This window comes from Panthera leo, chromosome A2 (assembly GCF_018350215.1).
Source record: "Panthera leo isolate Ple1 chromosome A2, P.leo_Ple1_pat1.1, whole genome shotgun sequence".
Lineage (NCBI taxonomy): Eukaryota > Metazoa > Chordata > Mammalia > Carnivora > Felidae > Panthera > Panthera leo.
Window position 1 is genome coordinate 144,955,660 of NC_056680.1, and position 23,049 is coordinate 144,978,708.

General features: G+C 46.6%; 1 protein-coding gene across 1 annotated transcript; it reads left to right on the forward strand.

Moving 5' to 3' along the window:
- The first annotated feature begins 1,365 nt into the window (after positions 1 to 1,365).
- Positions 1,366 to 22,749, forward strand: CPA2 (carboxypeptidase A2). Its single transcript, XM_042924664.1, has 11 exons — positions 1,366 to 1,430; positions 3,335 to 3,416; positions 4,091 to 4,225; positions 5,021 to 5,116; positions 6,920 to 7,021; positions 9,317 to 9,415; positions 10,765 to 10,875; positions 12,004 to 12,094; positions 13,664 to 13,863; positions 15,930 to 16,014; positions 22,515 to 22,749. The coding sequence occupies exons 1-11, from the start codon at positions 1,366 to 1,368 to the stop codon at positions 22,700 to 22,702; spliced, it is 1,254 nt and encodes a 417-aa protein (XP_042780598.1). The 3' UTR covers positions 22,703 to 22,749.
- Positions 22,750 to 23,049: the final 300 nt, after the last annotated feature.

Here is a 23,049-nt window from a genome sequence, read left to right on the forward strand (position 1 = left end):
CACACACACAGAGCTTTCCCCTTCAAGCAGGTACTTGAGAATTCTAACCCAGCAATGATGCAGAGGACAGACGAAATATTCCTTGTGTCTTTTTTGTGGCATATTCTTGCTGGGCTGAACATAATGTGTGTGAATGATTAAATGCAATAAAGTATGATTCCTAAAAATAGGTAGTTCTTTTTCTTTTGCAATGAAGAACAAAGTCAGATTAATGAAGAATTACGTTTATAGACAAGGGAAGATCACCTTTGTTTAAAAAACCCTTTGCTCAGGGGCACCTGGGTGGCTCAGTAGGTTGAGTGTCTGACTCTTGGCTTCAGCTCAGGTCATGATCTTGTGGTTTGTGGGATTGAGCCCTATGTGGGACTCTGCACTGTCAGCTTGGAGCTTGCTTGGGATTCTGTCTCTCTCTTTGCCCCTCCCCTACTCATGCTCTCTCCCTCTCAAAATAAATAAATACACATTAAAAAACAAACAAAAAAACATTTGCTTAAAAATCAGAATGTATGGCATCATCTAATCTTCAAGGGAAAGCTCTAAAACATAGAACAAAATTTGGAAAGGTATACACCAAATGATTTTCACTGGGTGGAGGAACCATGGGTGATTAAATAAAACACACTTTTTTACCCAAACTTTCTATAACAAGCACTTTTGTTGTCATAATCAGAAAGACATTTTCATTTTGGGAAAAAGCACAGAAACAAGGACATCAATTTGGTACAAATGCTGATGGATCACTTTAGAAAGAGTCCAAAATTGAATATTAAAAGGCCTTCTGTTTTGTTTTAATATAGAGTAAGGATGGGAATGGGCCACCTCTACAGGGAGATTCAGCAGATGTGGACTGAATGGTTGCAGCATTTCAGGGTAAACATTATAAAAATAAACAAATGAGCAAACTAATGGAATGTGATAGACAGGATGCCTGAATAATTAGTCTAAATGCTGTGCCCTTTTTTGTTATTTGGTTTTTGGTGTTTTGTTTTGTTTTGTTTTTTAGTCAGAGACCCAGAAAGGACTTTAACCTCAGGTCTACTAATCTGGCTTCTATCACTGGTCAGAGTTGGTGGCACTTTATGTTCTAAATCATAAATACATGATTTGCCCTTGGAATGCTCTAGCAATTTTGTTTTCTTTCCATCAAAATTTGTTATCTCATGGTGGGAATGGAAAATGTACGAATTGGTGATATCACACAGGTGGGTGTTTACGACCTTGAGAATTTGACATGCAGGTGGGAATTTTAACATGTGGGCATTCACTTGAGTTCTTAGACTGCCTACAGATCAGCCTCAGCCATGGGCCCTATAAATAAAGTTCAGGAATGACACTGAATTCTGGACTCTGGGAAGACCCTCGACCATGAAGTTGATCTTGGTTTTTGGTGCCCTTTTTGGGCATATCTACTGTCGAGAAACATTTGTGGGGTAAGTTATGTCTTCTGGCGCCTCTTTGAACTTTGTTGCCTGATTCACAGAGTCTCACTGGATGGTGGCAGAATAAAAAGGTGTAAGTGTTCAGCAGTTTCAGAGAAGTCCTCTTAGATTTGGAGAGGGGATAGTGGGAATAACAGAAATGAGTGACCAAAAAAAAAAAAAAACCAAAACAAAAAAAACAAAAAACAAAAAAACAGAGATGAACGACATTTAAAGGAAAAAAAGTGAAATCTGAACACATATACCTTTTTCTCTCTGTATTTACTCACATCCCTTGATGATCAGAAGGTAGGGATGGTAGACATCAGTGAAAATCAAGCTGTTTGGCCTACTGTCTCGGCGCATCTCACTCAGTAAGTGATGGGTTACTCTCCTACGACCTCCTCCCAGCCATTCTGGGCTCCATCCTCCATATCTGCCCTTCAGACCGAGTGCCCCCAGCTATGGAACCTCATGAAGTCGGAGAACCGGCGCTGCAGATTTCAGCCCAAATCCAACTCTCACGGCTTTGTAGGATTCACCTTTGCTCCCAAGTGTATTGGTTCCAAGATTCTATGAAAGGTTTTAGGCAGCATTTCTTGGAGAGTGTTCCAGGGAGTTAAGGAAGTGGTCAAATAAATTTGACCCAAAGAAGTGGGTGGTCAAATAAATTTGGGAATCAGAGGGTTTAACAAACTATAGGATTTCTAGTGACTTTTACTAAATTCATATGCATTGTAAATCTATAAGAAGGGATCTAGGTTGGTACGTTTACCCATTTTTTTGATCATCAAACTCCTCCCCACTTTTCTTTTTTAACGTGTGGAGAAACTCAAAGGGTTACTCTTCCTCAAAACACAGACCAGTAAACATTAGCCCAAAGCAGTACTTTGCTCAGTAACTTCCCCTTATAAAAGAGGACTCCTGGGCGTCTGTGCACTAACCAAAAGGAATGAGACTCAAATGGAAGAATTTTCAGATCATGTGGCAGGTGGATACCTGGAGGCAGAAGAGCCTTGAAGATCTCACAGTCTGTTACTTATTTTGCTAGCGTTCACTGGAAGTTTGCACGGCACTTGGTTTCAGAAGACCCGGGTTCTGGTCCTTGTATAGGGCTCTATACCAACCCTTTCCCCACTGCACAAATGCTCAGGGCAGTGACTCAGGAAGGCAGCCTACTTGGAGAAAGCGGTAGAAGGCAAACTGCTACCACTGAGGAAGGGCTATACAAATCCAGATCTACTCCCAAATTTCTTTTCTAAGGATATGCGTTGGCTTGTTTTCCAACTTCTCTTTCCTGCCAAGGTGTCCTTGATATCCTTTATCAAGGATAAAGTGTGGATGGGTGCACGGAGTGAGAAGCACTCCATGATTTTTCAGCGTCCTAATTGTCTTTGGCACACCCCAAGTTTGGGTCACATGAATGGGCTTTGGAGACGGCACTCTGATACATTTCAGTTAATGACGACAACAAAAACGTCCTAGGTCTACCCAGATGTGAATTCGATTTCTCTCACAAGCACCAAACTAATTATTCCACTTAAAAAAAAAAAAAAAAGCCCCAACCTCATTTCTGAGAGGCAGAAAGAGTTTTCAAAGCTATCGCTTTATGACCAGCAGGTGTTATTTTAGAAATAATCATTAGCTAAAGGAAAGGTAACTTTAATGGCAAGCTTCCTGCTAGGAGTAGGTACACCTCTTAATTATTATCTAGATACCATTTCCTCAGGGGAAGTAAGCTCCTCATTCTGGGGATATGGGTCAGTATACCATTTATTAGTTTCTCGATTGTCAAAGAGATTATTAACCGCTTCATTAAACTCCTTCCTATGTGCGGAGACTAACAGCAGGCGTAACGCAACAGGAAACGGTGTCCAGGGTTTGCTTTTAAGGTCATGTCTGGTTAATATCCTTAGGGACCAGGTTCTCGAGGTCGTACCAAGGAACGAAGAACAAATAAGACATCTGGTGGAATTGGAGGCTGAAGAACACCTTCAGGTATCTGTCCTACAGGGAGTTTCTGTTTTGCCACATGACTACTGCACAGTTAGACATGATGACTGGATCTCTTACTTTGGACTGTGGCTCATCTTTGACATGGTGTGAAATGTTAACTCCTGGAGCCGGGGTGTGGAAAACCCAGGCTCCAGTTTCAAGTCTGCGACATCGGGCAAGTCACCTGCCTTCCCTGTGTCTCATGATCCCGTTCAGTATAATGAGGATATAAACATGCCATTCTTCTATCTCAGAGGTTTATTGTACGACTGAAAAGAGAGATCAAATGTGAAAGTTACTTCGAAAAATTGCCGAACAGCTTTAATGCGTTATTTCCCTCCTCCGATAATTTACAGTATTAATGTTCTGTTATGAAATGAATTGGATCACTTGAATGTCAACTGTTAAAAAAAACTGCCATAGTTTTAAATAATCTTTGCCTTCTGTCAGTTTTAATATCTAACCACAGGGGGGGAAAAACAATATAACACATATGTTCATGCTTGGATATTTAAAAAAAAGACCCTCTTGCCATATCACAGTGACTCCATAATGATTCTAGTCTTGTGGGCTGGAGGCAAAATGGATACAAATTGATTTCTGGAAATCTATCCATGCTGAGCTGTCCATTTCCCTGGAATGACCCATGTATTGCCTTGGCCTTTTACCCCTTCCAGCTTGATTTCTGGAAATCACCAACCATCCCAGGGGAGACAGCCCATGTCCGAGTTCCCTTTGTCAGCGTCCAGGCGGTCAAAGTCTTCTTGGAATCCCAGGGAATTGCTTATTCCATCATGATTGAAGATGTTCAGGTATTTATTCCACAGACCTTGCTGGTCCACATGAACTGAAGGTCCATGCTTTTTTCTCCTTGAATACCCTCTGCCAGGGAAAGGACCTGTGGGTGCCACAAGGGCCTTCCTGCCATCGGGGCTACCCTGCAGAGTGGGTAGGGAGGCACTGTCCCTCTCCTGTCTGCATTTGGCATGAGTAGGATATGGTAATAAAAACAAAATTTGAGGGAAAGGGCAAAAGAGAGTCCCTGGCATGAAACACAGAGCGCAAACCAAAGCATGTTAGCTGAAGTAAATAAAAGTAAAACGTCACTCATTTAATTTAAGTTTATTTATTTATTTAGAGAGATTGATCGTGTGCGCACGAATGGGGGAAGTGCAGAGAGAGAGGGAGAGAGAGAATCCCAAGCAGGATCCGCACTGTAAACGCGGAGCCCGACGTGGGGCTCAAACCCAGGAACTGTGAGTTCAGGACCTGAGCCAAAATCAAGAGTTGAATGCCTAACTGACTGAGCCACCCAGGCGCCCCTCATTTAGTTTTTAATTGGGGGTTAACTCGGGCCCTGGGTTCCCAGAAAGGCAACCACAGGACTGTCATCCTATATTTTCAGCATCTGGCTGGCCCCAAAGTCCCGTTAATGCCTCCTCCCCTTTCAGGGTGCTCTCAGAAAGGGGGAAAGGCGTGACCCCAGAGCCTGGAGGACCGGAAGAGGATGCTTGGACTGAGGACCAGGGTCTTAGCATTTCCTTCACAACTCTAGATGCAAATGCATGGCTATAAGCTAATCAGAAGTGTGACTGGTTTTATCTTAGGTTCTGTTGGACAAAGAGAACGAAGAGATGTTACTCAATCAGAGAAGAGAACGGAATGGCAACTTCAACTTTGAGGCTTATCATACTCTGGAAGAGGTAGGTGTTTCAAAATGAGTATCAGAGCAATGGGCCATTTTCTCCTCTGATGACAAGGCTTTTGCTTCGGCCTGGTGATTTAATGGCAAGTATTCTCCTACTATTTCCTAACTTCTCCAATTTTCTCTGGGATTTCACAGCCAGTATCAGTGTCCCTGCCTTAAGGCAGGACCTGAAGCCCACATACCCATTCCAGGAGCCATTCCATTAGTTGGAACCGTCTAGGAGAGTCTTCAGGGAGCACACAGCCGCTCATGCTGATGAGCCTCTCCCCTCAAGGCCCCTTGGCCAATTTCTGACCTGTGCTGCCCACGAAGCCACCTGAGAGTTGTGCTTCATGGCTGGAATTGATGAAGACAGACACCTCTGCCTGCCAGCGGAGGGTGGGGTCTCCCAGCCTGACGGATGTGCCCAGACCTCATAGAAGCCGAGGCTTGTGAGGTCTCTGCTGTCTTTTCTGTTGGCCTGAAGAATGCCCCCTTTCCTCCAGCTGGGTCACAAGCTGCCCCCTGGACACCTGGGCAGGGCCGCACCGCACTTGCCTCTTTGTGACACTGAGCTTTTCTCAGGGTCCACAGGGGGTCTATTTGCACTAAATGATTTGGAGTGGGGGAATGGAGGGGAGGGGGTGACAAGACGGGGTGGGGGTGAGGTGGGGAGGTGGGGTTGGAGGGGAACAGGGAGAGGTGGGGGAATAGGAAAGAGCCAGGGCGGGGGAGAGATCTGGTAGGAACTCGTCCCCTAAATCACCAATTCTAAATGCCAAGAACCCTGAAATCAATCGTCCCCCGCCCTGATTTATCCGATGGCAAAAGCTGACCCGACCTAAACGCATCTGGGGACAAACTCTGCCCTGAACTGCCTTGCTACTCATTTGTTTCACCGCCGGCAATACGAACGTGTTCGAACACGGAGCCAGGCCACGTGCATCATGTGCAACATACGCTTCCCACGACCCTTCTGAAATTAAAACCCCAAAACGAAGCGCCGCCACGATTCTTTATTTGAAATACGCAAGGCCCCGACGAAGCGCCGCCACGATTCTTTATGTGAAATACGCAAGGCCCCGACGAAGCGCCGCCACGATTCTTTATTTGAAATACGCAAGGCCCCGACGGCTTTCGGACAAGGGACTGCGAACCACTGGAGAGAGCGAGGGGAAAAGGGAGCGGAGCAAGCGAGGCGCTCCCGCGCGCTGCCCGGGCCTCGCACACCGGCGTCCGTGTCCCGCGGACAGCAGGTGCCGGCAGCGGCCCCTGGAGGGGCTGTTTTGCCTGCCGGTCACTCTCCGGACACGTCTCACGCCCAGCCCCGGACGCAGCGGCGCAGCGTTTCCATCAGCCTCGCCAAGAGGGGCCCGAGGTAGCCGGCGGCGGACGCGCCTCACGGGCCGGCGCCCCTGGCCTGAACCCGCCCCGCTGCCCGCAAAGCCACCTTTCTGCGGGTGCCCCTGGTAGTCGCGGCCCTCCGCCCGGGAGGGCGAGCGGGGGACGCCGCCCCGCAGGGCTGGGCGGGGGACGGCCTCGGGCAAGCCAGACAAGGGCCATTTTGTCGGAAGCACAAAACTGGAACGAGCCGCCTCCGCTGCCACAAAATGGCTCCCCCCCTCGCCGGCCGCTGCAGACGCCCGGTGACTCATCATCTCTCCCTTCCGCTCCCCGCGTCCCCCATCCTGCGGCGTCGGCCGCGCGGCCCTCTCCGGGGCCCGGAGGGAGTGGGAGTGGAGGAGGGGGGAAAAGTCGCTCACGGGGGCGTCACGTCATTCATTTGCAAATGTCTGTTTGTTCATCTTAAACACTGCAGATTTCCCAAGCAATGGATAACATCGTTGCCGAGCACCCCGGTCTAGTGAGCAAAGTGAACATTGGCCATTCTTTCGAAAAGCGGCCCATGAACGTGCTCAAGGTACACAGGTGCAGCTGTGGGTTTTCCTCCCGAGAGGCTTCTAGAATCCCGCTCCTCCCAGGCGGGCCGTCAGTCCTGGCTCTGCCTGCAGAGCGGGTCCCTTTTTTTTTTTTTTTTTTTTCCCTTTCCCCCTTTTTTCCCCCTCCTAACCGGTCCTTGCTGGTTTTGAGTATCCAGCTCCCCACAACCCCCGCCCCCCCTTTCTGTTTCTTTTTTCTCTTTCCTGCGCAAGCTGACGCAGGTCTGCAGGAGTGAATTAATGCTCTCATCTTGATAGATTCACTCGCCGGGAACCAGAGGCGAACGCGCCAATAGGAACGGAGGAAGGGGGAGGCGGTGCGGGCCCCAGGGCGAGGGGGGCGGATGGAGGAGGTGACGAGGGTCCCAGGGTGAGAGGGGGTGGTGGAGGAAATGACGAGGGCCCCAGAGTGAGGGAAGGTTGGGGGTGGCGGTGCGGGCCCCGCGATGAGGGGGGGGCTTTGGAGAAGGTGGTGTGGGCCCCAGGGTGAGTGGGGGGGGGGCGAGAGGGGATGGACGTAGGGGTGCCGCCTTGGGGTGAGCAGGGGAGGATGGGGGAGGTATTCTGTAATTAATCAAGGTAGGAGTTCTGTACCTTGTTTCTCTTCTCTTTTTCTTTTCTCTCTCATTTTTAAAGTAAGAGATTTACAAAGAAAAAAAGCGCCAAGTACTTGCCTGAGCTGCATTTAAAAAACAGAAGCGTTCCTGCAGCGAGCAGGAGAATGACAGGGCAACTTAACTGCGCAGGCAAATGCCCAGAAAACGAAGGCTTTTCTTTTCCTTCCTTCTTTCCTTCCTTCCTTCCTTCCTTCCTCCCTTCCTCCCTTCCTCCCTTCCTTCCTTCTCTTCTTCCCTCCTTCCTTCCTTCCTCCCTTCCTCCCTCCCTCCCTTCCTTCCTTTCTTTCTTGGTGCTAGTTGAAAAGGGTTAGGGTTTTACTCCAGCCTGTAACCTCTGACAGTCTTAGTGCTGATAGTTTCAAGCTTTTGCACTTTGCCCAGAAAGAATGAAATTTATTTCCGAGTTTCCTAGAAAGAGTTTGTGAAAGAGAGAGAGAGAGGGAAAGAAAAACAGAAAGATAATGTCACAACTCCCTACTAAATTTGGAAATGTTATGGCTGAGAACCAAGGGACTCATTGGGACAGATGGATTTCTCCAGAGTGTTTCTCCCAAAGCAGGCTTGAGAGGAGTGGTTTGCCTATTTTATGACACCGTGGTACATTTGCTAATATTTACTACCTTCTTTAAAAAAAATTTCCTTTTCTGTGTTACTGCTACCATTGGGCCAGGAAATCCCAGATTCTTCTCCCCCTTGGATTGTCCTGGCCTTCTCTTATCTAGGGTGGTTCGTGGTTGAGAATGTTCTGTGTTTTTTTGAAAGGTCCGCTTTTTACAATTGAGCTCTTTGGAGGAAAAGATATGAAACCCTTTCAACTAAAACTCTCAAAGCCCATGAAATGTAATTTTTAGCAAGGATTTGCATTTCTCATTTACCTTATCTGCTATGTTTAGAATGCAGCACTGAGACAGAAGTTGATGGTGCAAACAACCATCCTCTTTTCCTTCCCATTTACTGATCCAATTGACAAAGCCACTCTTCCAAATAAAACTGAGACCCTTAGGTCATAAAATTTAAACTCTGGAAAACACCTCCAGAGCCTACTACCTATTCTGCTTCTATGAAGGACTCGAAAGGTTATCCCAAGCATTTTTATCACAGAAATAACACAATCGGTGCACAAGTTGGAAAACAGAAACAAAAAAGGAAAAGCATCCCCATGTTCCTAATTCCACAACTACGGGGTGATCGGTGTTAATATTTTGTTGCGTATCTTGCTATGTCTGTGTTCTCTCTTCTTCCCCCCTTCCTTTTTTCAGATGGTTGTGTGCATACGTATATAGACATGCGTGAACTGGCCTTTCGAGAGAATCAAAATGGCATCGCACTAGTCTGTAACCTGTTTTAGAAAATTTACCCCAAATGATGAACCTGTGTTTTCATGTCATTACGTTACCCGCAACGATTTTTTTACAAACATCAAAAAGAAAGTCCACGCCCTCTTGTTAGCTTGCATTTAAACTTATGGTAAAAGCACGGGGCCAGGAAAATCACGTGAAATGGGAAGAGTTAGTTGACAACATCACTGTCTACACCTCCTCCTTCTCTCTCGATCACATCAAGTACAGAACGAGGGACAGACAAGGCCCCTGGGGGAAAAGAGGGGGGACAGGAGCCCGCAGAGGTGGAGCCGTTCACATTTCTACGCTTGTCTCACAGTTCAGCACCGGAGGAGACAAGCCGGCCATCTGGTTAGACGCCGGGATCCATGCTCGCGAGTGGGTTACCCAAGCTACTGCGCTGTGGACAGCAAATAAGGTCGTTTTTCCTAAAATTCCTCGATTATTTTGACTTTCTGGGTTAGGCCCCACCCAAACACACAACAGTCTTTGTGATCCGAACGGCCAACGCTGATGCTCTCGGGGAGGCTTTCTCTTGTCGTACTGGCAGGAAGCAGGCCCATTCAACCTTTTTTCGTATTTCTGTATTGCACTGTCCCTGGGCCTGCCGGCCACTGTGTGCTCGGTTAACAGACACCGCCAGAAGAGACTGAGAGGGTGGTAAGTATAAGGACCCCAGGAGTCAGATTTCAGCATAAGAACAGACTAGAGAAAAATTGCTTCGCTGCCTGGAGCCGTGAGGGCTGAGGGACTTTGTGCTAGAAATCTACAAAATCACCAAAGGGGCTCAGATGGAAAATAGAAATGGGTGCCAGAAGAGTTTACTCTGGCCTACGGATCCAAAGTGAAATTAGCTAAGGGTTTTTGGGTTTTTCTGAAAAGTTTCCACATCAGGTTTTGAAGTCGGAGTGTGGCAATACCTTTCTTCCACATGTTCGTTGGAATTAGAGTCAGGACACCGGGCTGGGTGTGACCTAGTCTGGTATTGCTTAAGTAATTCAAAAATGACACGCTATAAATCAGAATGTTAATTCATGAGCAAAGGAAATCAATCCACATCAGATCATTCAAGCATGTGCAACCACGTGCATACCGACTGATACATTTTTCCCTTCAATTAAAATGCAGTTACCTTTAGGGTATTATGAAATGGATATTTAACAGTTGAATAATAATGCCTTAGGATGGCTGAGCACAGGAAATGAATAAATTTTAATCCAGCAGAAACTCCAGCCCTACTGCAATTGATGGCAAGTAGAAATTTAATTCCCCAAATGGAATTTAACCGGTTCTCTGTATCTTCAGAAAAGTCTCTACGCATTTAAGTAATCTGTTGTTTGTCATGAGTACTTTTGGAAAGCCTGCCTATGTGACGACGAAGAAAAAACTGAAAAACATTTCTTTGGTTCTTAGCTCCCCTGTAAGCCATACAACGCCATCGCGAAGTGCTTTCCCAGAATGAACAGAAAGAATTCTGCTTTTGAGAGAGAATGGATAGGTGATATCTGCGTTTTATTTCATATAAGTAAATTATCCTGACTAGAGATAAAAGTATAGACATTGACGTATTGAACACAGGAGCGTTGCAGGAGACCGGACTGTAGCCCTGGCAGGCTCTCATTGACCGGCAGTATCTGGTCATGGTCATGACCGTGGTCATGGTATCTGGTTCATGTTTGAAAAAAAACCACATTGTCTTACTATTCCATCCCTTGTTCCCTGGTGAAAGGGGAGTGTGAGATTGACATATTTGTTGTCTCTGCTCAGATTGCCTCTGGTTATGGAACTGATGTCTCCATCACTTCCATTTTGGACACGATGGATATCTTCCTGCTGCCGGTTACAAACCCCGATGGATATGTGTTCTCTCAAACCAAAGTAAGCCTGGACCTTTTTCTTCTTCAATAAGAGTTGATGGAGATGCGTAGGACTTTAACAAACAAACGTAATCTTTCTGTTCGTGATTTAGCAAAAGTGGAATGACTAATTTCTCGGTAGTGGCCCTGGATGGAGGCACATAGTGGCGTTTATAATCACCTTATTCCAGCACATGATGTCTTTACGTATTGCCGCGGTCAGAGCCCATTTCAGCGGTTAGGCTGGGCTATTAGAGCTCAGCGTTCACAGTGAGTCACCTAGGAGATTTGTTCCGATTCTCTCTGCGTTTTTTGTGGTGGGATTGATAGAAAAGAGGAGGCGGATGTTACCTGCTGACAATTAGATCGCAGTAGGATTTGGGTAGGCAGTACAATGCATTCGGCATGTTACTTACAATCTGTAGAAGAAATCCTCTGTAATATCACTAAAAGGAGTAACGTAGTTTCTTTTCTTTTTTCATTTAAAGTCTCATTACAAAACACCGTTGTGGCAACTGTGACCCCACATATATTCAGAGTGAATCAGAGCTTCAAGTTTATTTTTGGAGGGAGCCGAGTACGGTAGTGTTTTCCAACGGGCGTTTAAAAAGAACTCGTACAAATACTAGTACTCAGATACCCTATGAATAGAGAGTTCCACGGTCAAGTTTGGGAAGTACCGCCTACTGTATCCCCCTCCTGGAGCATCGTAGAAAACATGAAAGTGTTAAAAAACAAAAACAAAAAAAAACAACCCTAGAAGTGCTGAAGTAAATTAGCCAATTTAGCTCTATATTTTCCTGAAAGATTCCATCACAGAACCCTTGCTCTCTCCCCGCTTTGTTTATTGTTGTTTTTATTTTCTGTTATTGTTAAGAGAACTGGTATTCTGTGGAAAATGGTTTGGCAGGTATTGACTTGAAGAGATGGGGATTATTTCTCGTCTCAGTGAAATGACCAAGAAGCTCCTGGCAGAACCCTGGAGGAGGACTATTCGCCACCTTTGTGGGCAAGGGAAATTAGCGTCATTCCAAAGGGACCTTCCCGGGAGGAAGCAAGGGAAATTAACAGAATTCTAAAGGGACCTTCTCATCAGGCTGAGTGACGGTCCTTCTTTTTTTCTGTGTTCTCTTTCGGTTGGATTTTAAAGAATCGTATGTGGCGGAAGAGTCGGTCCAGGGTACCCGGAAGCCCCTGTGTTGGTGTTGATCTTAACCGGAATTGGGATGCAGGGTTTGGAGGTGAGCGCCGGGCCTTGCCCCCCAGGGATGGTCCGAAGTTGTCTGGCCCAACTGGCTATTTTGCATGGTTGTGCAGTGTCGTCAGCCTGCTAAGCCCATTCAGGATTGAAGCCATTTAAAAACCCATTTAAAAAACACTTAAGTACATTCCCTTCACAGGCGCGCAGCGCTGTCCCAGATCTCTGAGCAGCATTTAATATATTTTGTCTCACATCTTAGTTTTCCCACAAGCTGTAGCCCAGCTCGGCTTCGCTTCTGAGTTTTCAGAGCGAGACTCGGCACAATGGCGGGAGGCCTCAGGAAGCTCCAGACCAACCACTAGAGGGGGTTAGGATCTACTCAGAGGAGAAGCATTACATCATCTCTGGATGTTTCGAGAAATAAAACTAAAAAGAAGTACAAATAGGATTAGGAAATTGATTTTCAAAAACAGATTCAGAGGGAAAATGCTGGCTTGCTGCTCTGGTCTCGTTGACTCGTGGCTCTAATTTTTTGGCAGGCTGGTTGGGGGGCTCCTTTATGCTTGTAGGGACCAGTTAAAATCCCTGTGTTTCTCTAATTACAGAATTGAAATTTGTTTGTATTTTTCTCATTAGGCCTGGTAACAGTGAGGTTAGGAGCTGTCTTTTTCATCGTACTATCCCTAATACGTAGTACAGGTCTGGCATGATTTAGGCGATCACTAAATATTTGTCAGACGAATGAACTAATGAGAATTATTGAACCAAGAAAGGACCCACTAGGGAATTGTGACAGGATGTGGATGAGTGGCAACTTCATTCATCGCTTTTACAATAGTTTTTTTAGCGTAGGAAAAAAAAATCAAAGCGTACGATCTAAAATACCGCGCAATGCCCAGGAATTCAACGTCAGGCTCCCCACCCCCCCCAAATGTTATTGTTCTTATTAACTAATCTTGAGATAAAGTGACAGGTTGTATTTATACTTTGTTTATATCCTTTAGAGACCCTGGGGAGTCCCAGCCCCTACCCAGCCCCTTGGAGTTTTTCTAGCATTCAGAGCCCTGGCCAGGTCATAGTGGACCACTTTGGTGGTCACGAGTAACTCTAGTTGCTGAGAAAATCAAGGCCAAAGGTGGCCTCGTTGTCGTCAAGTGTAGTGATTTCCTCACCGCAAAAAGGGTGTCAGGGTTCCTTGCATTTGGGGCTTTGTGATTTAGAAGTACAGATGCATAGAATCTTCTACTCTTGGACGCTAAGAATTGGAAGCAATCCCAGAAAAGAGCTTGCTCAACTCCCACCCAAGGCAGGAATTCCATCTATAATGTTAAATCTAGCTTTTCTTCCAGCGACTCCCACAGAGAGGAGATGATCTAATTTGATAGCTCTTTCTGCCATATAGAGGAACCATATTTCTAAAGAAGAGAGATGTGTCCAGAATCACTTCAGTTTGGCCTCCCCTGTGCCCTTAGACAGCAACTCTGTGTAGTGCATGGACAACCTTGGTCTGATTTCCAGAGGAAGAATTTAGTGATGCATGGTAAATGTATCCACATGGTGTCTCCTTAAAGCTCACTGTTTCTACTGGGCGTCTTCTGCATCCCATCAGGACCTGGAGCCAGCAACAACCCTTGCTCTGATTCCTACCGTGGACCCCAGGCTACCTGTGAAGTTGAAGTGAAATCCATAGTGAACTTCATCAAGAGCCATGGGAGAATCAAGGCCTTCATTACCCTCCACAGCTATTCTCAGCTGCTGATGTTCCCCTATGGGTATACATGTACCAAGCCTGATAACTTTGATGAGCTGGTAAGTTTCTGAAACTTAATTTCAGCTCAGCCACGAAGGTCCATTGTGTGGACAAGCGTCAGTCGTACAGTCAGGTACTGAGATGGGGGTGTACTAGTGACAGGTTACAAATGAATAGGTCCAACTGCTGAGAAGTTTGAGATACTGGCAGATGTTTGAAAGACTGGTTGTGGACTTTCCTAAATTAAGTTTCTTTGGGAAATAGAATTCATGAGATTCCTGTTACCTTAATCCAGATGAGCAGGAGCCTAAATTTGACCATAAATTTCCAGGATGTGCTCTCTGTTGCTTAGGAAATAACCCACTTGAATTTGGACCCGAGGCTCTTAGCTCTGTAGTCAGATGCTGTTGTATGCCAGGGAATACTGTCGCCCAGCTCTGTGCCTCATACCTTCCTGGTGCTTTCGGCTCTATGACCGGTTATCATGCTGTGCCGATGTGTGACGTTGGGCATAAAACACTCAGCCTGCCTAACCTGCTACCTTCCATCATCTCTCCTGTTTCGGAATGAGCAAAATAGTGGTGACCTTAAGTCAGATGGTGACATCTCGGGGGCTACTTATAATTCAGCAAGAGCTATCTCCAGCTGAAGAGAATGTGCAGATATTCCCAATTTGGCTTTTAGGCTTGGTTTTCGAGACCCATGTGTTAGAGGTAAACCCTGAGATGGGACTTTTTGGTCAGTTTACTTTCAAATGCATTATTGACAGCAGCTCCTGGCAGAAATGGAATAAATTATTCCAATTCAGGCGTATCTCTCATCTCGTCAGTTGGACGTTAGCCCTGTAGGGCAATTTTCAGGGTTTTGATGGTGAGTATTACCACTCAAGGTCAAATCAGAGAGAACCTTAGGATTGAAAAGAACCTAAAAGGTACTTTTCATGGACCCAGATGACCTTAAATTATCCAAACTGGGTGCTCACATCTCTGCCAGCCTGTGTTTGGACAGTTTTCTGCCTCCAAGGGATTCTGTTCCATGTTGGGGTATAATTGATTGTTTGAGTTCTTCTTATGGAGACCCAAATCCTTCTCCTTAATGGTTTTTACCTGCCAGTCCTGGTTTATCACCTTGCTCCATAGAGCAAGTTTGTTTCCCTTTGAAAAGAAGCAAATCCGTTAATTACTTGAAGAGTGATAACCTGCTTTTCCTAGGTTTTTCCATATCCCTACTACATACCTGCTGTTCCCTCAAGCACTCATACCATGGTCCCAAGTTCCCTCACCATTCTGGTTGCTTTTCTCCCAACATGCCTTGGTTTGTGCGTGTTCTTCAAGGGTAGCTCCCAGAAGTGAGCGTAAAACTTGTGTCGTGGGTTAACCAGCACAGAGCAGAGCATGACCATCACTGCCCTCATCCAGACCGTGCACTTCTGCTTAAACAGTTGAGGGTCACGTTAGTTTTTTGGCAGTAGCATCGTGCCGTTGACTCACGTTGGGCTTGTTGACAACTGAAACCCCCAGGCTCTCTGAGGATTCTGCCGAGCCAGGTTTCCCCCATCTGGTAATTGTACGGTTGTTTTCCTGGACCCAAGTTCAAGACCTTACATTTATCCCTAGCAAGGACAGTAAAGCCTCAATCAGTCAAAATTGGAACCCTCAAATAATGGAAACTATTTTGCTGAGCTCTACTTCTTGGAAAAAGAGACAATCATAGGGAAGGAAGCCAACGTAGGGATCTAGTAAAAAAAAAAAAAAAAATCCACTTCCCGGGTACATCCTGGGGTCAGTACGTATTTTCTTTAGCCCCTCACTCCCACCCTATTTCCATCCACACCCCTGAGCAAGGACAGCTGGTGGCAAAATAATGACCCTGGTGTAGCTGTTGCAAACACCTGGAAGAACACATACACAGTGAAGGTCTTCGTGTTGTATTTTCCAAGCCAACAGAAGTGAGCTAGTGCTCGCTTGTCCGTGAAAATGGCCGGAACGAAAGGGCATGGTGCTTAAGCCTAAGTCAACCGGAGTCCAGTTAATCAGACTGCCTCGTGCCACATTCTGCTATTGGGCATCCGTTCTTCAAGCGACAAGTGTTATCCATCCACCTTTCCTCGGTTCTCTCACTCTAGAATGAAGTGGCCCAAAAGGCTACCCGGTCTCTTACAAGCCTGCATGGCACCAAGTACAAAGTGGGACCTATCTGCTCAGTCATCTGTAAGTATCTGATGTGTTTTCACAAATGACCCAGGTACAATGGCAGGTACGATGTGGTTTTGGGCCAGAGCCTTGCAATGCCCTGATGTGAAATGGAGAGGTCTTCATGCATGGCACCCGGCGTTGCCCAGTTTCCCTCTGTGAGGCTAGGTCCCTCCCATGGGATACTTATTAGGTGATATCTGGAACAGAGAACTTCTTAAATATCTGAGTTACGTACGTTCCTCTCTGTTCGTCCTGATCCTTACAGCTCGCTGTCATCGTGTGGAATCTTGTGGCCGAAAAATAAGCTTTTGTCAAGACGTGGTCCTACGTTACCACTTTTATTAATTATCCCTTTCTTGGCTAAGAGGGATGGTGCTGTGGACAGGGTGTGGGGACAGAATGGGTGCGACTTTTTAAAAGGACCCCGATATTTTAGTGGATGGCCTCTATCGCAGTCCTTTGTGCAGGTACCGTTTGGGGAGCCAGAGGGGAGGATAAGTCAGAAATACCGGCAGCGTCAGGAGTAAAGCTGGGGAGCCTGCTGGCGGGCGTTCTGAGACTCCCTTCTCCCACGGTGCACTGGGATAGAAACAGGAAACTGCAGTGCTGTGGGAAAGCCTAACGCATCCGTCCAGATTCTGAGTCCCCCAGAGGAATCCCCCGCTTCCTTAGGGACAGACCCAGAAACTCAGGACCCCACAGTCGAATGCTCAGGAGTCTCCCAGTGCTCCCGTGCCCGTGGATCCTTTGGAAACAAATGTCTCTTACAGGCACGCACTCTGCTCAACACACATTTATTAAGCATCTACTGTGTGCGCGTCATTGCGCCAAGTACTGCAGACATAGAGAACTCATTGTTTAGTGTGGGAGACGAACAGGAAGACAAACGAGCTTCAGTGTGCTGTGTGCAGCAGTAGGTCATAAGTGGTAGACAGCTGGAAGGATTGGACAGTGGCAGAATCAGGAAAAGCCACATACGGGAGGAGGACAGGATTTTGATGGCAGCTCACCAGATGGCCGGGGGAGGAGAAAGGGATGGGGCACAGGCATGGAAGTGAGAACGTGCAGAATGGGCTCTGTGACCCACAAGGAGATTTGGGACTGCTGGGATAAAAGTGGGAACAAGGGGAGCGGGGCGCTCAGGTTTTTGCGTGCCATGGTAAGTTTAGGTTTTAACCCAGAGGGTTCTCAAAGCCTTTGGAGAGTTTTCATCCGGCAGTGAGTGCGCTGAGGCTTCGTGCTTCAGGGAAGACACAACCAGCAGCAGTGTGGAGGACGGAGTGTGGTGGGCTGGAAGTACAAACATCCCGCAGGAAGAGTAGGAATTGTTCAGGGAGAAATGGTGGTCCACGCTAGTGTAGTGCCAGTGAGGGTGGAAGGCGGACATTAAGCAGGTAAAACCAAAAGGCTTTTGTCGTTCATTAGAGGGGAGAGCTTCTCACCGAGGGGTCATTAGATCTGGGCAAGTTGAGGTTGAGAGAACTGTAGCGTTTTCAAGTGGGGATGTCCTGTAGGCTTTGGGCTACGTGGCGCTGGGATTCTGGAGAGAGGCTTAAGAGTCGTTGACGCGGAGAGGATGGTTGGAACAGGAGAGCAAGGAGATCACTTGAGAGGGAAGAGCCCTGGATGGAGGAGGGGAGCAAGATGTCGGACAACAGAAGGGGTTAGTGAGGGAGGGACACACAGTGGGCCTGGGCAGCGGGGCCGGGAAGCTTGTGTTTCGGAAACCAGGGAAGGAGCAGTTGTTGGAAAGGAGGCAGTGGTTAACCATGACGAAAGGCTACAGAAAGGTCAACTCTGACAAGGACAGAACATTTACCATTGGATTTTTTTTTTTGAAATGTTTACTTATTTGTTTTTTCGAGAGAGCCAGAGAGAGAGAGCATGAGTGGGGAAGGGGCAGAGAGTGGGGGTGGGGGACAGAGAATCCCAAGCAGACTTTGCACCGTCAGTGCAGAGCCGGGTTGTGGGGCTCGAACTCAGGAGTTGCGCGGTCGTGACCTGAGCTGAAACCATGGGTCGGAAGCTTAACCGACTGAGCCACCCAGGCTCCCCCTTTGGACTTTCATCACTAGCTTATTGGTGGCCTTAACCAAAGCAGTTTCCTAAGCGTGGTGAGGGTCAGGGGAGGAGTACATGGGGTGGGGGAGAGCGGAGGTCCGGTGAGTAGACTGCTCTTTGGAGGATCTGAGATGAGAATGGAAAGAGAGAGGAATGGAAGGCTTCGTTTTTGAGATGAGAGCCTAACGTACTGACTGTGGGAAGAGGACCAGTAGAGAGGGAGAGGTGGGAGATACGGGAGAGAGGAGAAGTGACCAAGGCAGTGCCGTTCCCAAGTGGAGGAGAAGAGGGGCAAGAGGGGTCCAGCAGAGGTGGGTAGATCAGGCTTGACTAGGAGGAGGAGCAAGTGTGCAAGCATGCTCGAGGCACCAGCACGGCTCCATTTGTAGGAGGGGGGTGGTGGGAATCCAAGGGAAGGCACATTCGTTAGTCATGGGTTTCTCAATGGGAGTCTTGGAGAGCGGAGGAGGAATAGTTGACTTACCATATCTAGAACAATTGATGGAAATCCAGAAACTACTGATCATGAAAGTTTTTTTTTTTTCCAGTTGGTGGTTTTTCTTTTCTATTTTTTTGCTATGATGATACATTTAAAAGACTTCATAATGGGGTGCCTGAGTGGCTCAGTTGGTTAAGCATCCGACTTCGGCTCAGGTCATGATCTCGTGGTCCGCGAGTTCGAGCCCCGCGTCAGGCTCTGTGCTGACAGCTCAGAGCCTGGAGCCTGTTTCAGATTCTGTGTCTCCCTCTCTTTCTGACCCTCCCCCGTTCATGCTGTCTCTCCCTGTCTCAAAAATAAATAAATGTTAAAAAAAAAATTTAAGGATAAAAGGCTTCATAGAAAAAAGAAATGGCAATAATCATCATATTTTCTTTCAATTTCATCAGTAATTTTGTCAGTGAACACAAATGTATCTAGTTGTAATCAACATCTATATTCTATTTTGTGTCCAGTTTTTTTCAGTTAACGTTGTTTCCTGTATAGTTTCATGTATTTCCACTCTAGGTACTTGTTATTCCATTACATTGCTGTATCCTGGTTATTGGGCCTTTGTATTGTCTGCTAAATGGTGCTACTACATGTTGGTACAAACTTGTTTTTCTTCTAAATGATCTCTTTGGTGTATATTCCTAAGGCAAGATTAGCAAGTCAAATGTTGAATGAACAGATTTGGAGTTATTGTTACATATTGTTTTAGGCTATTCTCTGGGAAGACTGATCTGCTTCCAGTTGCCCAGACTTTTTTTTTTTTTTTTTTTTTAAGTTTATTCATTTTGAGAGAGAGAGCATGAGCAGGGGAGGGACAGAGAGAGAGGGGGGGAGAGAGAGAGAATCCCAAACAGGCTCCACGCTGTCCGTGCAGAGCCTGATGTGGGCTCGATCTCATGAACTGAGATCATGACCTGAGCCGAGATTAAGAGTTGGATGCTTAACCGACTGAGCTGCCGAGGTACCCCTACAGTTGTCCTGTTAAATCATGACCTTTTAAATCATGTTCCATGTGGAATTGTCCTCTCCTTTGGCAGAGGCACCTCCAAAAAGCAGAGCTCTCCGACTGGTGGCACTGGGGAGGAAGGCCATCATGGCCACTTAAGGCTGAGGAATGCACGTTTTCTCTGTTTGGCAGCCTCTGAGTGGAGGCTGGAGTTCAGAATGTCAGCAAAATGGCATCATATGTCCCCCCACATGGGATCTCAACCATTTTATTACAAGGAGTCTAGTTTTTCACCTTTCTTATCTGCGGTGTGTACAAGGGAGGTAGATCTTGGAAGCCTGAGGTTTTTTGTGCTTTTCTTGGTAAGGTTACAGATATTTCTATTTTTAAAAAGTTTATTGGAGAGTGAGAGAGGAGAGAATCTGAAGCCGGCTCCACTCTGTCAGCACAGAGCTTGATGCGGGGCCCAAACCGTCAGATCACGCCCCGAGACGAAATCGAGAGCTGGACGTTAACCGACTGAGCCACGCTGGTGTCCCCAGATATTTCTTTTTTCTTTTTAAATGTTTAACCATTTTTGAAAAGGAGAGAGAGTGTGTGTGCACAAGCGGGGGGTGGGGGCAGAGGAGGACAGAGGATTCAAAGTGGGCTCTGTGCTGACAGCAGTGAGCCCGAGGTGGGACTCGAACTCATGAACCGGGAGATCAAGATCTGAGCCGCAGTCAGATGCTCAATTGACTTAGCCATCCAGGTGCCCCATAAATGAGCAAGTATCAGACAAGCATAGGGTTTGCTGTCTGATCTTTTGGAGCCTGACCATTAATGGTCAGGCAAGTTCTGGCTGTGTCTTTGCCCAGAGCTGACTCTGTTTTCGTTGATTCTGGCCTCATTCCAGCTTGGACAAGCACTGCCTCTAAGAACAAGGCTCAATTAAGTACTTTTGCCTCCTGCCCCAGATTGGTATGTAGCTCTGGGCTGAACACCTGCTTCACTCCACCCACGAGGTGGCTGGACTTCTGTGGTGGGTGAGACATTTCCTGGGTAGTTTCTCACCTGGAAAGGGCTCTGAGAAGCTGCACCACAATAGGTGTTGTTACTTGAGTTCTTTCTTAGAGAGGTAGTTGGTGAAAAACCCAGACCCTGGGGGGAGAGGCCTGGTTTTGAGTCCTAGTTCTGCCACTTTGAAACCAGGTGATCGCGGGCAGGCCACTCATTCTCCCTTTTTATGTATTTATCTTTTTTGTTCTTCTGTGAAGAAGCTTGTTGAGAAGCTCAAGACAAGAAGAGCTTGTTGAGAAGCTCAAAAGATAGAATGTGGAATGAAAGTGTTCACTAGCGTTAAGGCATTGTATACATGTTGCTGGTTAGTTTCCTGGGGGATTACTCCCCTGCGGGTACCTCGTCTCTTTAATGTGGTCCAGATTTTTTGATAGGATCGTAGTCATTTATTCACGATGATGGTTCCAGTCACAACGGAAATTTATCGAACGCTTCTTCTGCATACTTTATCCCAGCTCCCTCGCTTAATTTCTCAGAACCTCGGTTTCCTCGCTTGGAAAATGGGAATAATACTAGTATCTACCTTGTGACCCATGTGGGGGTTAAATCAACCAATTTAGCGTAGTACCTAACACAGTTAGTAGGTGCTCAACAGGTGTTGGAGTCAGACACATAATATTATCCCACTGCATTTCTCACTGTGAGACAAGTACTGTAATATTATACCTGTTTGGCAGATGAAGCCTTTGGGAGTCAGAGAGGTAAGTGCCGTACGTCCCCCAGCGAATGATCTGCAGAATCAGGATGCAGTCTGCAGCCAGGGTTCCGTCCACTGTGGGCCTCTTAGTGGGATAGGCTGGGTCACGTAGCATCAGTTAGTAATTTTGGTACCCTGGGGGATTTAGTGCAAGTCGGCAACCATTTGGGTGAAGGCCAAGGCACAAATCACAGGTGTTTATAGTGTTAGTTCACACAGTAACCACTAATTCTACTTCTCCCTGGTACAACGCCCTGGTCTCCCTGTCTGTCCAGCCCCATTTCTTTTTAATTTAAAACCATTTCTTATATATTTATTTTGGGAGAGAGAGAGAGAGAGAGAGAGAGAGAGAGAGAGAGAGAGTGTGTGTGTGTGTGTGTGTGTGTGTGTGTGTGTGTGCGCGCACGGGGAGGAGCAGAGAGAGGGAAAGAGAGAATCCCAGGACGCATGGCTTGAACGCATGAACCGTGAGATCATGACCTGAGCTGAAAGTAAGAGTCGGACACTTAACTGACTGAGCCACCCAGGAGCCCCTGTCTAGCCCCATTCTTAGGGGCTAGGTGACTTCTTCCATCTCTCCCATCCGTTTCTTCCATTTGACCTCTACCTACCTTCCCTGGGAGGAGCTTCAGAGCTCATCCATCGCTCAGATCTTCTGAGTCACGATTGCCATTAAGTCTTTGTAGGCTAATGCCACCTTCCTTCGTCATCTGTCACGTCAGCGGCCACGTGTTACACAGGTGCACATCACTTTATTGATGTAACCCATCACATATGGGTGCTGGGCATATTATTTGGTATCAGAATAAAACTCCCTCCACCCTTACGCTGAAAGTTCCCTGAGGGAGGGCAGGGGCCAAATCTCTTACTCTATTTGTAATCCCTCCTGTCCCATAAGAGAAAATAATGTCTACACCTAGCACTCATCTAAAGAAGGAAGTGATGGTGTGGCCTCCTTAAGGTGTAGAAGATGCCAATGAGGAGAGCAGGCAGGATTCCAAATGGGTAGATGAAGCCAGAGGCTCCTAAAAATGCCAAAGGAAGGCTAAGTATAGCGTCCATTTAAGTAACTTTTTGCTTTTCAGATTAATCTTGTAATTTTTCATAAGTGTGAGCCCCTACAAAGCTATCTCTGCTTTCAAGGTCCATGAAGATAGGGGTCTGACTTATCTTTGGTAATGGTGAAACTTAACATGGAGGTTGATAGCTGGAGAGGCCAGCGGGAATAGCATAACCAAACTTTATTCTCATTTGCCCTTCAGACCAAGCCAGTGGAGGAAGCATTGACTGGTCATATGACTATGGCATCAAATACTCATTTGCCTTTGAACTGAGGGACACAGGTCGATATGGCTTCCTCCTGCCAGCCAATCAGATCTTGCCTACAGCCGAAGAGACCTGGCTTGGCTTGAAGACCATCATGGAGCATGTGCGAGACCACCCCTATTAGGGCTCTGGGGAATAAACACCATTAAAAGTTCTTTGGTTTAAAGCAAAGTTGGGTTGTGATTATTCCTTTTTCCAATCCTGATCTAGGAGCACTATTTCTTTGATTTATGTTGCCCTAAAACATAGTAAGCCACTTAGGTTACCCCTTCATCTTAAAAAAAAATCTGTCTTGAGTAAAAAGCTTCCAACATGCTTTAAAAAATTTTTTTTAAATTTTTTTTTTAACATTTATTTATTTTTGAGATAGAGAGACAGAGCATGAACGGGGGAGGAGCAGAGAGAGAGGGAGACACAGAATCGGAAGCAAGCTCCAGGCTCTGAGCCATCAGCCCAGAGCCCGACGCGGGG

Excerpts from the sequence above, each read along its gene's own strand:
- CPA2 (XM_042924664.1), top strand. The coding sequence starts at position 1,366 with ATGAAGTTGATCTTGGTTTTTGGTGCCCTTTTTGGGCATATCTACTGT. Across the intron at positions 1,431-3,334 it reads TGTCGAGAAACATTTGTGGG|GGACCAGGTTCTCGAGGTCG; the intron begins GTAAGTTATGTC and ends TAATATCCTTAG. Across the intron at positions 9,416-10,764 it reads CGCTGTGGACAGCAAATAAG|ATTGCCTCTGGTTATGGAAC; the intron begins GTCGTTTTTCCT and ends GTCTCTGCTCAG.